This window comes from Dipodomys merriami, unplaced genomic scaffold (genome assembly GCF_024711535.1).
Source record: "Dipodomys merriami isolate MVZ:Mamm:240054 unplaced genomic scaffold, mDipMer1.0.p SCAF_133, whole genome shotgun sequence".
Taxonomy (NCBI): Eukaryota; Metazoa; Chordata; class Mammalia; order Rodentia; family Heteromyidae; genus Dipodomys; species Dipodomys merriami.
In genome coordinates this window covers 412,017-426,216 of record NW_027202638.1, presented here as the reverse complement: position 1 = coordinate 426,216, position 14,200 = coordinate 412,017, and the positions used below count along the sequence as shown (strand labels likewise).

Sequence of the window (14,200 nt, the reverse complement as noted above, 5' to 3'; positions counted from 1 at the left end):
GAAGTGGACCTGTGGCTCAAGTCATAAGAGTGTTAGCCTTGAGAAAAAAAAAAAAATCTCAGAGACAGTGCCTAGGCCTTGAGTTCAAGCCCTAGGACTAGCACAAACAAAACAAAAAACAAAGAAAAGTGGCTGACCACCCAGGTAGCTACGGACAGACTGGCAGACCACTAGAGAGGGCTGTGGGTTCCTAGGAATGCACTATGACTCCACACTACATAAACAGAGCTTGCTTCAAGCCTTGGCCTAATAAATTGTGTGATTAGCGATGCTAATCACAGTACTGCTGATTGCCTGTATGCACTGGCCCAGGGCCCTTGTTTGGGAGTAGATGGCACTGGGAAACTCCAGGGCAGAGCCCACCAGCAGAGGCTGTCTGGCAGGCTAGGAGTAAGGAGAAACATCAGACACAGGCACTCAGGATACAGCCTCTGGACAAGGAAAGGAGTCACTGCTCACTGGAATCAGTGATTCTCAATGTGTTTGAGAACCATTTATAATTAGGGTATTATGGGCATTTTTTTCTTGCTAAAAGACATGGACACAAGAATCATACACATCTATGAAATACAGGATGGCTTTTTCATTCATGGATATGTTGCACAATGTTCAAATTAGGGTACTCAACATAGCCATCACCTGAAACATTGATAATTTCTTTGTGGTGAGAAATTGGAAATCTCTGGGTTATTTTGAAATACACATGCTTGTGGTAACTACATTTGCTGTGCAATAGAACAAAAGAACTTATTCCTCCTGTCTGACTATAATTTGTATCCAATGGCTGGCCTCTCCCCACCTCCTCCTCCACTCTGGTCTCATTAGTTTCTCATATAAATCAAGACCAGAATGCTGGTTATGAGATGAACTTTTGGAGGCTTAACATATTAGCAAGATCATGTACTCTTTGTATCTGGCTTCACTTAACATGATGTCATCTAAATCTACCCATGTTGCCATAGATAAGTGTTTAATCTTTTTTATGGCTGAATAGTATTCCATAGTGTATATGTATCACATTTTCTTTATTCTTCCACTGATGGTCACTTATGTAGTTACATTTCTTGGCTGTTGAAAATAGTGAACATGCGGGGAAATGGGGTGGGGAGGAGTATGCAGGTATCTCTTTGACAGACTGATTTCATTTCTTTTGGCTTATACCCAGCAGTAGGATTGCAGGATTTCACAGTAGTTCTATTTTGAATATTCTGAGGCACCTCCATGCTGTGTTCCATGGGTATACCAAGTTATAATCCCACCAATGGGAATATGCAAGGGGGGGTTCTATTGAAGATATTCTTGGAATTTTCTCCTGGAATATGAACACATGTGCCTATGAATGCAATTGTGGGTTCATGGGGTGCACAGCTCCCCATTGCTGCTATAAGAAATGATCACAGGCCAGGCACCAGTGGCTCACTCCTGTAATCCTAGCTACTCAGGAGGCTGAGATCTGAGGATCACAGTTCAAAGCCAGCTGGGGCAGGAAAGTCCCTGAAACTCTTATCTCCAATAAAGCACCAGAAAACCAGAAGTGGTGCTGTGGCTTAAAAGGTGGAGCGCTAGCCTTGAGCTAAAGACCTCAGGGACTGCATCCAGACCCAGAGTTTAAGCCCCACAACTGACAAAAAAAAGAAAAAAAAAAAAAAGGATCACAAATTTGGTGGTTGGTCCAGAGAAACACAAATTTTGTTGGTCATAGAGTTTGAACTCAGGGCCTGGGCACTGTCCCTGAACTCTTTTTGCTTGAGGCTAGCACTCTACTGCTTTGAGCCACAGCTCCATTTTCGATTTAGCCTTTCTTGCCTGGGCTGTTTTCAAACCCCAATCCTCAGATCTCAGCCTCCTGAGTAGCTAGGATTACAGGCGTGAGACACAGGGACCCGATGCAACACAGATTAATATCTCAGTTCTAGAGGTCCAAAGCCTAAAAGGAGTCTCTGGGGGGGAAAAAAATCAAGGTAACAGCTTAGTTGTATTCCTTTTGCGGCTCTAATGAAGAATTCTTCGAACGTGACTTTCTGGCTTCTCAGGGCTGCCTCTGCATTCTTTGGCTTGTAGCCTGCTCCTGTCTTCACAGCCAGTAAGAGCTGAGTGAGCCTTTCTCAGGCTACATGGCTGACACTTCCTCTACCCTTTATAAGGACTCTTGTGATTATATAGGGGCTGCTTAGATAATCTCTCATCTCAAGATCATAAACTTAAGATCACCAGTTTCTTGCCATGTAAGGGAATACAAATAGATCCCAAGAATGAGTGGATTGTTGTTTTTATTTTGTGTGTGTGTGTGTATGTGTGTGTTGGGGGGGGGATCTTTTTGCTTACTACATGCTATATTAGATAAGGACCATTTTCCAAAGAAGCTGTACCAATTTACCTCTCAGCAGCAGCTTCTGCTGTTCTATACCTTTGCTAACACCTGTAATGTTAGACTTCAAAGCTTTTGTCCTTGTTGGCTTCTGTACACAATTTCTGCATAGTGTACAGCCATGGTCTAAGTCCTTTTCCAGGTGACCTGATCTCTGGACCTGAGCTGCTGTCCTAGCCTGGTTCTCCAGTTTTGTTCACCACAGTCTGGTCCCAACCCACTGCCTTATACTGCAGTTATTTAACAGTTTACTAAGTGCCCTACATACTTCAATCCTACATGGACTAGATTTCTTCTGAGTCCCTGCCAGCTCTCATAGCACAGGTCCTAACAATATTTGATGGTCAATTTACTTCAATTGTGAGAATGAGAATGAGGGAGGCATGTGAAGATGGTTAGCCCCAAATGAAAAGCCAACAGCTCAAGCTGGGCACAGTGCCTCACGCCTGCAATCCTAGTTACTCAGAAGATCCAAGGACTGATATTTGGAGCCAGTCTGGCCAGACAAATCCAAGAGACTCCTAGTTTCAATTAAGCAACAAAAAGCCAGAAGAAGAGATGTGGCTCAAATGTTAAAGAGTGCCGGCCTTGGGCGAAAAAGCCAAGCAAGAATGTGAGGCCCTGAGTTCAAGCCCTAGTATCAGCACAAAAAAATAAACACAAAACAACAGCCTTGCATTCAACTGTTGTACTAGTCGTGAACGTGATATTCATTCTTGGCTTATAGCAGTCAGAGCAGTGAAAGATCATGCACCTGGGATCATCTGACTCTCAGAATCCAAATTCTTAAGGGATTTCAAGGTCTAAGAGATCTCCAAGGTCAAGCTGCTTAGCACAGAATGAAGTTTCTTGACCTTAAAAACATTTTGCTATGAAAAATGCTTCCACCACAGCCAATCTGACTTGGAGACATCCTCAAAGAATCACCCATAAAGCCTGTGGCATTTACTACGAGATTGCACAGGACCCGGAGGGAAGGCTGGGACGCGCTTCTCACTAAGTAGTTTCACAAAGCACCATTTCAGTTCTCCTTTACGCACTGGAAATTTTCAGCCCGGGCACAATGCCCAGTGCAACAACAAACAAAACAGATGTGATTTTCCACTCACACTGCTCGGGAAGTTTCATATTAAGCAGTTCAATAATTGCTCATGAAATGTCATCTGTACACTGAAATGTTCTTATAGATGACACTAGGAAAATCATCTGCCCCAAGGGAAACTGATGCCTGAGCATCCAAATGATCGGAAGACACATCTGGATCTGCGGGCAGGTTTCGCATGAAGAAGTTCATGAATGCCACAGCAGGAAGGAGGCCCCAAACTCTGCTGTGTCTCCTACCCAGAAATAAGCATGCATGGTCTGCCCAAGAGACACTAGGAGTTCACTGTGAATGGTATCAAGATGGCAAGAGTGGCCTTTCCAGGAAGAAAGCCCCAGGGGGACGACAGCCATGCTAGAGGTCCTCAATTAGAGGTGATTGAGGCCTTGGTGGAAATGAAAGAATACAGGGTTCACCTTAGCCTAACTAAAGCTGATGGTTATTGAGGTCTGCTGTGAATGACGAGGCCAGGAATCCATTCCCCAGGTGGAACTTTGGCTCACTAACACATACTAATATCCACACCAGGCCTTCTTGATCCTTTCGATTTATCCTACCCTTTACCATCTTCACTAGCCTGTTCCCCAGGGTACCCAGACAGAAGAATGGCACCTCCTCTATCCCCACGGTCTCTTAGCATGCCATCTCCTAGCTGTGACTACAACCATCCTTCTATCTGGGTGACTGGTGTGTCTCTCCTCTTCCCTAGTTGGCAGTGGGAGACTTGAGGGCAGGCACAGTCTTACCCTCTTGGTGCATCAATATCTGCAGGGACTCGGATTGGCTGCACCGGTGCCTGACCTACTGCGTACTGAGAGCAGAGGCAGCCCCTCCCTCTAAATGACCCACAAAGCACCAGCATGAGGACCCCTGACCAGCCTTCTGAGTTCCAGTGTGACAGATATTATCTACAATACAACATGGACTTGCCAATGCTGGTACAATGGAATGTTGCCTCAGTGCAAGGCAGAAAATAAATGTCTATACTAAGAAGGTGACTGAGAGAAACATGCCTCCTACTCACACACGTATGAGACGGCCAAGTGTGGGCACAGGAGGGTGGCCTGAGCATTTGCATTTTCCTAGTTTTATCCAGTCAGCCCTCCCTCCATGCCCACTGATTCTGCATTCATGGATTCCAAGTCAATGCAGCTCAAAAATATTCAGGACAGAAGGGCCGAAACAAATCAAGATGCACTGTACTCATAAACTGACACACTGCATTGAAACCACTTTGTACAACTACTTACAGATAATAAAGGTATTCAAAACCAGGCACTGGTGGCTCATGCCTCTAATCCTAGCTATTCAGGAGGCTGAGATCTGAGGATCGCAGTTTGAAGCCAGCCTGGGTAAGAAAGTTGATGAGACTCTTATCTCCAATTAACCACCAGAAAACCAGAAGTAGAGCTGTGGCTCAAAGTGGTAGAGTGCTAGCCTTGAACAAAAAGAAGCTTAGGGACAGCGCCCATGCCCTGAGTTCAAGCTCTATGACCGACCAAAACAAAACCCCCAAAGAACTGCAAAAGCACAGAGCATGTATGGACATAACATATATGTATATGTATACATATAACGAGTCATACGGCATCAATGGTGTAGTAGGCCATGTCAAGTGCAGTAAACCCGCCTTAGTTGAGGATTTAGTCATATATTTTTGACCAAACATGGTCAAATAAATAAAATTTGAAACAAAACCCACGTAATTCCTGTGTACTCATTATGCTGCTCAGGAGATGTGGAGAAGCTCCCAGTCAGTCCCATATTATCTTCAGTGGGGTTTATGTTGTGTGTGATCTGTTTTCCTGCCTTTCATTTTGTGAAGCTTTGCCTTACCCCAAAGCAAATAGCAACCCCACCAAAGCAAGGCAAATGTGACTGTGCTTAATTTAAGTGATAAGGTGAAAATTTTAGATTTGTTGAAAGGTGGCACACCTAGCAGCAGTTGGGTGGCATTAGAGGAAAAACAAATCAAATATCCACAGTACACTGTCGAGTTCTAAGCCTCCTGAGCAGCCATGTTTTTACTCGATGACATCTCTTGGAACTGTGTACTCATGAATACAAAAGTCTACTGTACTATGGCTATTTTATGTAGGGAAATTAAACATTCTGTAGCCAGTCTTCCATGGATACCGAGGGATTAGTGTTTTTGCAAATCAAATTCTCAAATGAAGCGTTCACCATAGCATTATACACCCAGGGAAGGACACAATACCTTCAGGCCGTGGTTTTGGCTTTTCCAGTCCTCCATCTTGCATGAGCTCAAAGGCAAAGGAGACATTTAAGACCTGGCAGGAGAGATGCAGAGTACGTATTATGCTCAATCTCAGACTGTGGGGACCTCGGGATCTGTTCCTGGGCAGTGCAAGAGCCCAGCACTATAGCCAGAAGGCGGATGCTGAGCTCATCTGAGGACAAGCATGAATGAAAGTGGGAAGGCCATGTAGAGGGTGGGCTTGCTGATCCCAGAATGCTCCTAGAGCAGCCCTTTTCTCATCCTGTCATGTCCCTGCATTAAAAACTGGGTATATCTGTGCATGTATCTGAAAAGATCAGATGGCAAGACATCAGGAGGCAGAGAAGGGTCTCTACTCAGAACCAAATACCTCTGTCTAGTGAGCAGGACGTGGTAACATAGGGGAAGCTGTCAGAACCAGGTTGGCCATGTGCCACAGGGCTACCTAGCCCTGCAGCCACCTTCCCTATTACTTGTGAAGATGAGACTGGCCATGCACCAATAGAAACACATAGCTAGGAGGGGAGGCTAGGCAGCTGGGGAATACAAGGGCTTTCTGGATGCCTAGGAGTATGTCAGTCACTCCTTCCCAGCTTAGCTGCTTCAGTCAGTCCTGCCTCCAAACACTGCTGACCCGGCAGAGGTTACCCTGGTAGCCTGCACCCTAGTGCACATGATGAGGGTTCTGGGCTTCCCCCAATTCCCCTTTCACTTACCTTCTGTTCAAAACTATCTGGAGTCAGGAAGAAGCTGTGCAGGGGTACAAAGTAGCCCTCTAGGAGCCCCATGAGCAGCACCAGGTACACCCCATCTGCAAACTAGAGAGCGAGAGCCAGAGGCAAATGATGGTTTGTTGGTCCTGAGCCAAGCCCCGTTGGTGATGGTTCATCTGCCATGTCTTCCCACCCAATAGCCACCTCCCAGGTAGACTGCTGACAGGGCTGAGCGTCAGTGGTCAAAGACAGGGAGCTCTGCTATCAAGTCTTCTCAGTATCTGGTTCATAAGTCCAAGGCCTGCTGCCAACTGATCTAGCATTGCTTAACATTGGCTGTGTACCCCAATTTCTAATGTGGGCATGGGGACCAGAGTTGGACAAGTGTGGCTCATGGCCATTGAGGGGCTCACGGAGAGACTGAAGTGGAAGTACTGTGGTGGCTGCTCTGTATGAGACAGAACAGTCACCTACAGAAGCATCAGAGGTAAGAGCCACAGTCAGAGCGGGGCTGGGGAGAGCAAGGTGAAATCCAAGGCAAAAGAGGAGGCTTCCAGAGGTACTTGGCCTTCATTTGTTATACTTTTTGAGGAGTGAACTCAAGGCCTTGTGTTTACTAGGCTGGCATTCTACTACTTGCGCTTACACCACTAGCTGATTTTTATTTTTAAAATTGTTGTTATTGTTGACTATTTTCAAGGTAGGGTTTTCAGGTCAGTTGGGCTATGGTTTTCTACTTTTGTTTCCCTGTGTGGCCAAGATGACAGGACTGTGTTATGTCCAGCCATCGGCTAGATGGAATCTCCTGAATTTTAATTCCCAGCTGATCTTTAACTGCAATCCCCTGATTTCTGCCTTTTTTTTTTTTTTTTTGAGACAGTTTCACTGTATAGCCAAGGATGACCTCAAACTCCTGCTTCAACCTCCTGAGTGGGGAGACTGCAGGTGGGCAGCACCACACCCGTGACTTTTGCTGTGTGTGTGTGAGTTCTGGGGGCTTGATTCAGGGCCTAGGGCGCTGTCCCTGAGATTTTTGCTCAAGGCTTGTAGACTACCACTTGAGCCATACCTCTACTTCCAACTTTTTGTGGTTAATTGGAGAAAAGAGTCTCATGGACTTTCCTGCCTGCAATCCTTCGATTTCAGCTTCCCAAGTAGCTAGGATTATAGGTGTGAGCCACCAGCATCCTGCTGACTTTTGCTTTTTGCACAGAGAAAGAACTGTGGCATCATATGGGACTACCATTCTCCTTTCTCAAATATTACTTGCTCATGGCTAGATAGGCAGCCCAGGGCAGCTGTAAAAAGGTGGGCTCTGGTTTCTAATTCCAGTCATACTACTTACTAGCTATGGTACTCCGACCTTCTCTATCCCTCATTTTTCTCATCTGTAAAATGGGGATGTTAACAGCATTGTTTCTCTTCCCCATAGAATTATAGAGAAGACTAAACCAGTGAAGTATTTGTGACCTGCTTGACTTGACAGTCAATACAAATGACTACTTTTATTCCTATCTGGGAAAACAAGAAAGCAAATCCAAACCTGACTTCCTAGGTTTGCTGGGCAGTAGAGCCAGGGAAAAAGAGTTCAGGGGAAAAGAGGCTTGTGGACTAAGTGCAAGGAAATCAGGGTAGGTCATTGTCCACTTGTCCACCAGCAGGGGCCTGGGGAGAAAGCATTTTGGAGAGGGTCTGTAGACTGGTATGGAGGTGACCTGAGAACAAATCCATGATTGTATGTATGATTGATATTCTAGAACCTTTCAAAGGCTGGACCACTGTGTTTGTGGAGCAAAAAATAGTTTGTTTACAAGAGTCCAGACTTCTTGGTCTTGCTCTAGGAAGACCACAGGTGGAGTGCAGCACGGGCCTAGAGCAGGTGCTGAATGAACTTTGCACGTTAACTAGCTGGAACTCATGGGCTCAGCCCTCCTCAAAGCGGTCAACCTTGAGTAGGGCCTGAGGACCGCTGAGTGGAACAGACATCATGCTTTACCCCTCAGCCTCTCAGCCTGGAAAGCTGCAGGTTTGTGGGAAAGCCTAGCCTAGTGGGTGGGGCACGTGGACCACTGCCTGTCCACCACCTGCTTCCCACCCTTTCTCCAGCTGTCACCCACCTGGGTTTCCAGTTCTGTGACCTCCAGATTCAGTTTATTCAGGTGCTTGTTCACAAAGGTGATGAGGGTCTACAAAAAAAGACACAGGGACATTGAAGTGGAGACTCCTGTCTGTGCCACACTCAGGATTCCCCCCTGGGACTCCGTCCTGAGAGTGGGCAGCCCGTGGAAAGGCCCTGGAGCCACAGGGAAAGGCACAGGTTCTTAGCAGCGCACGTGACAGAGGACTGAGAAACAGGCTGACAGGTAGGGCATCTGAGGCTGGAGTTTGCAGGGTGGGAAAGGAGCTAGCAAGATGGCTCGGGGATAAAATGATTCCCGAGTTCCTTCTTTGGTGGAGCTAATGACACAACTCCCCACTGTCCCCACGGGAAGATCTGTGTGATGAACAGGGAGGGCTGTCAGTCATTTGAAAGGGAAGATGGGACTGGTACCCCAAAGTACGAAACCTGGGTGAGGCCCTACAGAAGAGACAGACAGATGGGCATCAAAAAGAGCCCTGTGTGTGCAGAGGTGAGGTCATGACACTGAACCGGAGCACAGGTTTCCCTACAGCACCCCCACTCACTCCCTCGGAGGCCTCACACCCACCTTTTTCACCACATTGAGTTTGTCTGGTGCGTGGTCAAACAAGGTGTCGAAGGCATCACGTTCTAAAAGAGAAGGAAGGAATGTGGAGTACAGATTGCGGTCCTGGTGGGAAGTCCCACCGCCGGCTCCCACTGGAAATGGTCTGGGATGCAGGCAGTGGTGGGTATTCTGCAGTCTGGGATCTCGCTGAGTTGAGGCTGCTTCCTACCCTCTGGGCCTTTTTCTGTGTGTTCTGTGTGTTCACCCTGATCTGCTGTGTATGAGGACTTTGCTAGGCAACTGTCCTGGGCTCAGTCCTATGCCACAGTATCAGGGTGCACTCATGGTTCTAGTGTTCTGAAACTCTTGGGAAGGAGAATGCTATCCAAATATCAGAGTATGTCGGCTCCTTATTTTCAAACTCAAGATAGCCAAGACAAACACAGAGATGGAGACCCTGCATGCTTGAGAGAAGGTGAGTGCCTCCTCCAGAGGGATCTACATTTTGTAAGTGCTTGTGCCTCGGTTTCCCTTTCTATAAAATGCCACATGAAAGATGACTTTGCACTGGTTTGTCATGTAGATGGAAGGCGAGGGTGTGTGCTCTATAAACTCTGTGCTGTACTGAGGTCCCTTGTTTTCAGCATAGTGGGCTATTTTATAAGAATACTCAGTAAATACCAAGATAACAGAAGAATAGCCACATCATATGCCCATGTAGATTCTTCTTGCTACAACCTGGGGCTGGAGTGTTTGTGACCTTCTCCACCAAAGCTGAAACTGCTGGAAGGGGATCTCTGACCTTCATGGACTCCATAAGTAAGCCCAAAGGGATAAGGGAAGAAAGAAGGTGAGGGGCAGAGCCCGGTCTCCGAGAGCATTCATACGCCTCCTCCTGTGCTTCTCCCATACCCACAGGGCAAGCCTGTCCTGCAGGACCAGGCTTGTGCAGACCAGCAAATGAGGGATCGTGTCAGCTGTCCTTGCCACCCAGCCAGCTGGATCCCCAGGCTGAAGCAGACACACGTCTAGGCAGCTGCTGCAGCCTCAAATAACTCACCATGCCTTCCCGACAGAGCCCTGCAGGAAAGAAAGACAGCAGTGTGACTTTCCCCTCCAACTCTCAGGAGTCTAGTCCTGTGAGAGGAGTCAGCCCCTCCCTCCTTGCCACCAGCCTGGCCTTGGATGAGACTTCACGTTGTTACTACCTCTTTTCTCTGTTGCTACATAGATTACCCGTGTGAATGCAAACTCTAGCCTCACGTGATTCGTGCAGGGTTTGTTCTGGTCATTCTATGGCTTGTAGTTACGAAAGAATACTGATGTTAGGGGGCTAAAGATTCTAACTGGCTCATCATGCTTCTCGGGACAGAGAGCAGCATGCCCTCCTTCAGTGTAGAGGTTTTCTGCCCTGGTGGTTGTGTACAACTACCTGGAAGGTCAGCTGTCTCTTCCATGCCCATCCTGTGATATATAGCTGCACCTGCCACTGACCCAGGATGTTTTTTTTAGAGAAGGGGAGGAGCTAGACTCACACGGGCAGCTGAAAAACAGCAAAGTCTAAGTAGTAGAGACAAATCACTAATGAGACTTATTTCCCCTGTGTGACTTCCAGCAAGCTGAGGAACCTCTCTGGCCTCCAGATCTCTCTATCTCAAAAATGAGTCCAGGAATGGCAAGGCACTTCAGTGGGTGTCATGAGCATTTAATATCTAGAGGGAAGTTACCTAATTCCTATTTTATTCTCAATGTTTTTGGTTCTCATGATTCTTATGATATTGGTTTATCTAGACATATACCTATCACCCACTAAGGATCACCTATACTTAGTATCTTGGGAAGATTAATGGACATGGACTTTCTGTAGGATAGACCAAGGCTAGAGTGTCCATCACCCCTGGGCTCTGAGGGCTTATGTGTATAACCACTGCTTCAGGTGCCCTTATGCACCATGTAGTCCAGACAAGCAGAGCCCAGGACTCCTGTGGCCATGCTGGAGAATGTAACGGAGCTTCCTAGAGAAGGAACAGGACCTGCAAGGGGAGGGTTAGCCAGGACCAGGAAGGACAGAAAGGAGGGCCATTATGCCTCTAGGCTAGCAAAAAGCTCATCACTCAGATGAGGAGACTGAGGTTAGAGGGGTTCAGATACTCAAGACTTACAGGTACCTGTTCTTTCCAGTGTACTGCTCTTATTCAAGGGGGACAGACAGAAAAGTCAGGGCACAGGGGAGGCCAGAAATAACTTTGCTTAGCTTCATGTGGGATCAGGATCAAGGCCAGCCTGATGATCCCAAAGCCTTCCACCAACCTGCGCTTTCTGCTTAAGATCAAAGCTCCAGTTCCTCACGGCAAGTCTTTCCCATGTCCTGATTTTCTGATTTTTAAAAGCAAATGTAAGTAACAAAACCAAACCCCTGAAAGACAACTCAACTCAAAAGTGGTGGGGGACATTTTTGGGTCATGGCACATGACCAAATAAATTAGATTCAGAAAAAAAGGAAAAAAAGCAGTGAAGGTTAACAATTTAAATTCAACCCTGTGTTTATGGCACTACGATTCCATGCTGGTTGGCTTTTTTGGGCACAGACTTTTTTTTTTTTTTCCTGGAGTGCCACAAAATTAGAATTTTTCAATCACCGCTAATACCCCTTCCCCACTTCCCCACCCAAGTTTGTACCTTGAGCATTGAGAGGCATGTTTTGAATGCATGGAAAAGGCTAAACTATAATCATTGGCTGTAGTCTAATCCCTCCTGCAATCCCAATAAATGAAAGCTAAATATCAGCAAATGGGTGAATTTCGGAGAAACATCTGTGTTCCATTACAGACTCGTTGGCAACAATGGTGTTGACATACTCTGTGTTACCAGTTATTTCCTCTTGGATTTGCCGGGACTGGAGGATTCCTTCTCGTTTCTGAAATAGGGGAGGGAGGGAGAATTGGGAAAGAAAAGACAAAAATACGCTTCAGAAAAATAACAAAAAAATGATTAGCATTTCTGACATTGAGAAAGTTACTGGCATTTTAAGAAATGTTCCTAGAGACAAGATAATCCTAGAAGGGAACAGAGGCCCTGAGTTTGGGGGCCTGGACTGTACCATTAGGAGCAGGGCGATTAGTGTTTAGTCCAAACAAGTAGGCTGTCTCTTGGATGGTGAATCTTTCTTTTCTTGGAAGACTTTCTGCTGGAAGCAAACTGTGAGCCTCCCGGAGTAATACACAGTAAACCAAATGGAAATGAAGGCCAGGGTGTGTCTGCCCTCCAGCTGGGGCCATGGAGGGAGGCTGAGAAAGACTTTTAACTAGAGTTGCTGGATAGAAGAACCCAGACCAACTTGGAGAATTCAGACAGAGGCATAACTTTCTTTTTTTTCTTTTTTAAACTCATTTTGCTTTGTTTTACTTTTTTTTTTTAACTGAAGCTTTTTATTAATTAGTGTGGATCTTACTTAGGTACCCTGAGAAAAAGGTAGAGCATTTTGGGAGCCTCACCCAGCCAACCAGCAAGTCAGCTGTGCACCCATCCCTTGCCCAACCCTCTTCCAATAATTCCTCCTCTAGAGGCGGCCCTGGACTGGAGTTAGAACAGATACAATGGAGTGTCTCACCTAGCTTTAAGGCTTCTGAGGACTTAAGAGTAAAAGCTGAGGAGGAAGTAGGCAAGGGAGAATGGTTCCCTGAATGGTCCTGGGCTGTGCCTGATATCTTTAACTTAATGACTAAAAGGTTCCTTTCACTCTCAAAAGTGTTACGGACAATAATTCTGTGGCTGCTCTGTGCAAAGTGGAAGTGCTGGATGCAGGGTGGGGGTGTGGCCTTTCAGATGGATGGCCAGAAAAGCCGCCTTTGGTGGTGGAGGGTGGGGTGGTTCCTGAAGTAGGAACTTCCAGGAGAGCCAGGATGTGGCTAGACACTGAGGGTCCACTGCAGGAAGGAATGCCCTCAGCCAACATGCAGAATCAGGACAGCACAAATCTGAGCAGTGATTCCTTTGGAAGGAAGGTATTAAGTCTCTAGGCAGCCCTGAGTGCTGGTTGGAGAGTTGTGCCTTTGCTGTGTGGCCTTGGGGCTAATGAAGGAGCATTACGGAGCTTTTTTGATGGGTACCAGCAGGCAAATTCACTAACTGGTGCTTAGACAGCCAGCACTGGGCACCTGGATGACAGTCTGGGGAGGATATAGGATTCATAGAGCAGGTTGGTTTCAAGGCTGAGGTGGGTGTTAAAGAGGGGCCTGTGAGCTTAGCTGACACACCTTCTTTAGCCTCCTATCAAAACTTCCATCAATGTCCTCTTACATTCCCAGATACCAGTGTCCTTGAAGAACTCTCCGACCAAAGGGAAAGCAGAGCTAGACAAAGCCAACAGTCTCACCAGTTTACACAAAGAATGAACTATCAAGCTAAAAAAGGAAGTAAAGGGAAAAACAGATATTTAAAGGTGACCAGGTGATGGATGATAAAGACTTTTTCCAAATTGAGTTTAGTCACATGTCACATTGTCCCATGGGCTGGTGGAACCTTGGTCTTGTAAGACCATTTCCAGACATAAAACTTCACCTTTCAGTTCATGTGGAATTAAGTGCTTTTGTATAGATAGAATGGAAAGGAAATCTGGGTTAAACAGGCCCTTGCTTATCATCTCGACTCTCTTCATTATTTATCCACTGGAGAGTTCTTCCTATAATTCATCCAGGAACTTTCTGAGGCCAACTTCTGTACCTGTTCACTTGATGAAACAAATCACTCTGTAACTTATGACATGGGCGATGCTACTTGGTATAATACATCCTCTTCTTCCATGTCCTCATGTTAACTTCCTATAGGAAATGAAACCTACAACAGCCTTCTAATGGTCTATGAGTAAGCTCAAAATAAGGCCTGAGATGTAGGCTGTTTCAAAATAGGAGTCCTCAAACCTTGTCATAATTTTTTGTCCACAGGTATTCTAACAGCCATATTTTGCTATTTTCATTAGAACTGTTTATTCTAGCTGGTAGGAAAAATAAAGATGTTCAATAAATAAGTGAATAAGGGATTGAAATGGATTGTCAGAAAAGAGAAGGTACAAGAGGTCAGTGAGCATAAAAG

The 14,200-nt window shown here is 46.1% G+C and overlaps 1 protein-coding gene and 1 long non-coding RNA gene across 4 annotated transcripts in view; one reads left to right on the top strand and one right to left on the bottom strand.

Moving 5' to 3' along the window:
• Positions 1–14,200, bottom strand: part of Parva (parvin alpha) — a 146,188-nt gene that overhangs the window by 5,474 nt on the left and 126,514 nt on the right. For both annotated transcript variants that reach the window (XM_070019400.1, XM_070019401.1), the window contains exons 7-12: positions 11,968–12,026; positions 10,170–10,189; positions 9,131–9,192; positions 8,540–8,608; positions 6,426–6,527; positions 5,689–5,761 (exon numbers count right to left, since the gene is read on the bottom strand). In XM_070019400.1, the coding sequence (XP_069875501.1) occupies positions 5,689–5,761; positions 6,426–6,527; positions 8,540–8,608; positions 9,131–9,192; positions 10,170–10,189; positions 11,968–12,026 (385 nt within the window). The remainder of the gene's footprint in view (positions 1–5,688; positions 5,762–6,425; positions 6,528–8,539; positions 8,609–9,130; positions 9,193–10,169; positions 10,190–11,967; positions 12,027–14,200) is intronic.
• The window catches only part of LOC138825045 (uncharacterized), a 188,955-nt gene that overhangs the window by 119,041 nt on the left and 55,714 nt on the right, over positions 1–14,200 (top strand). The window lies entirely within an intron of this gene.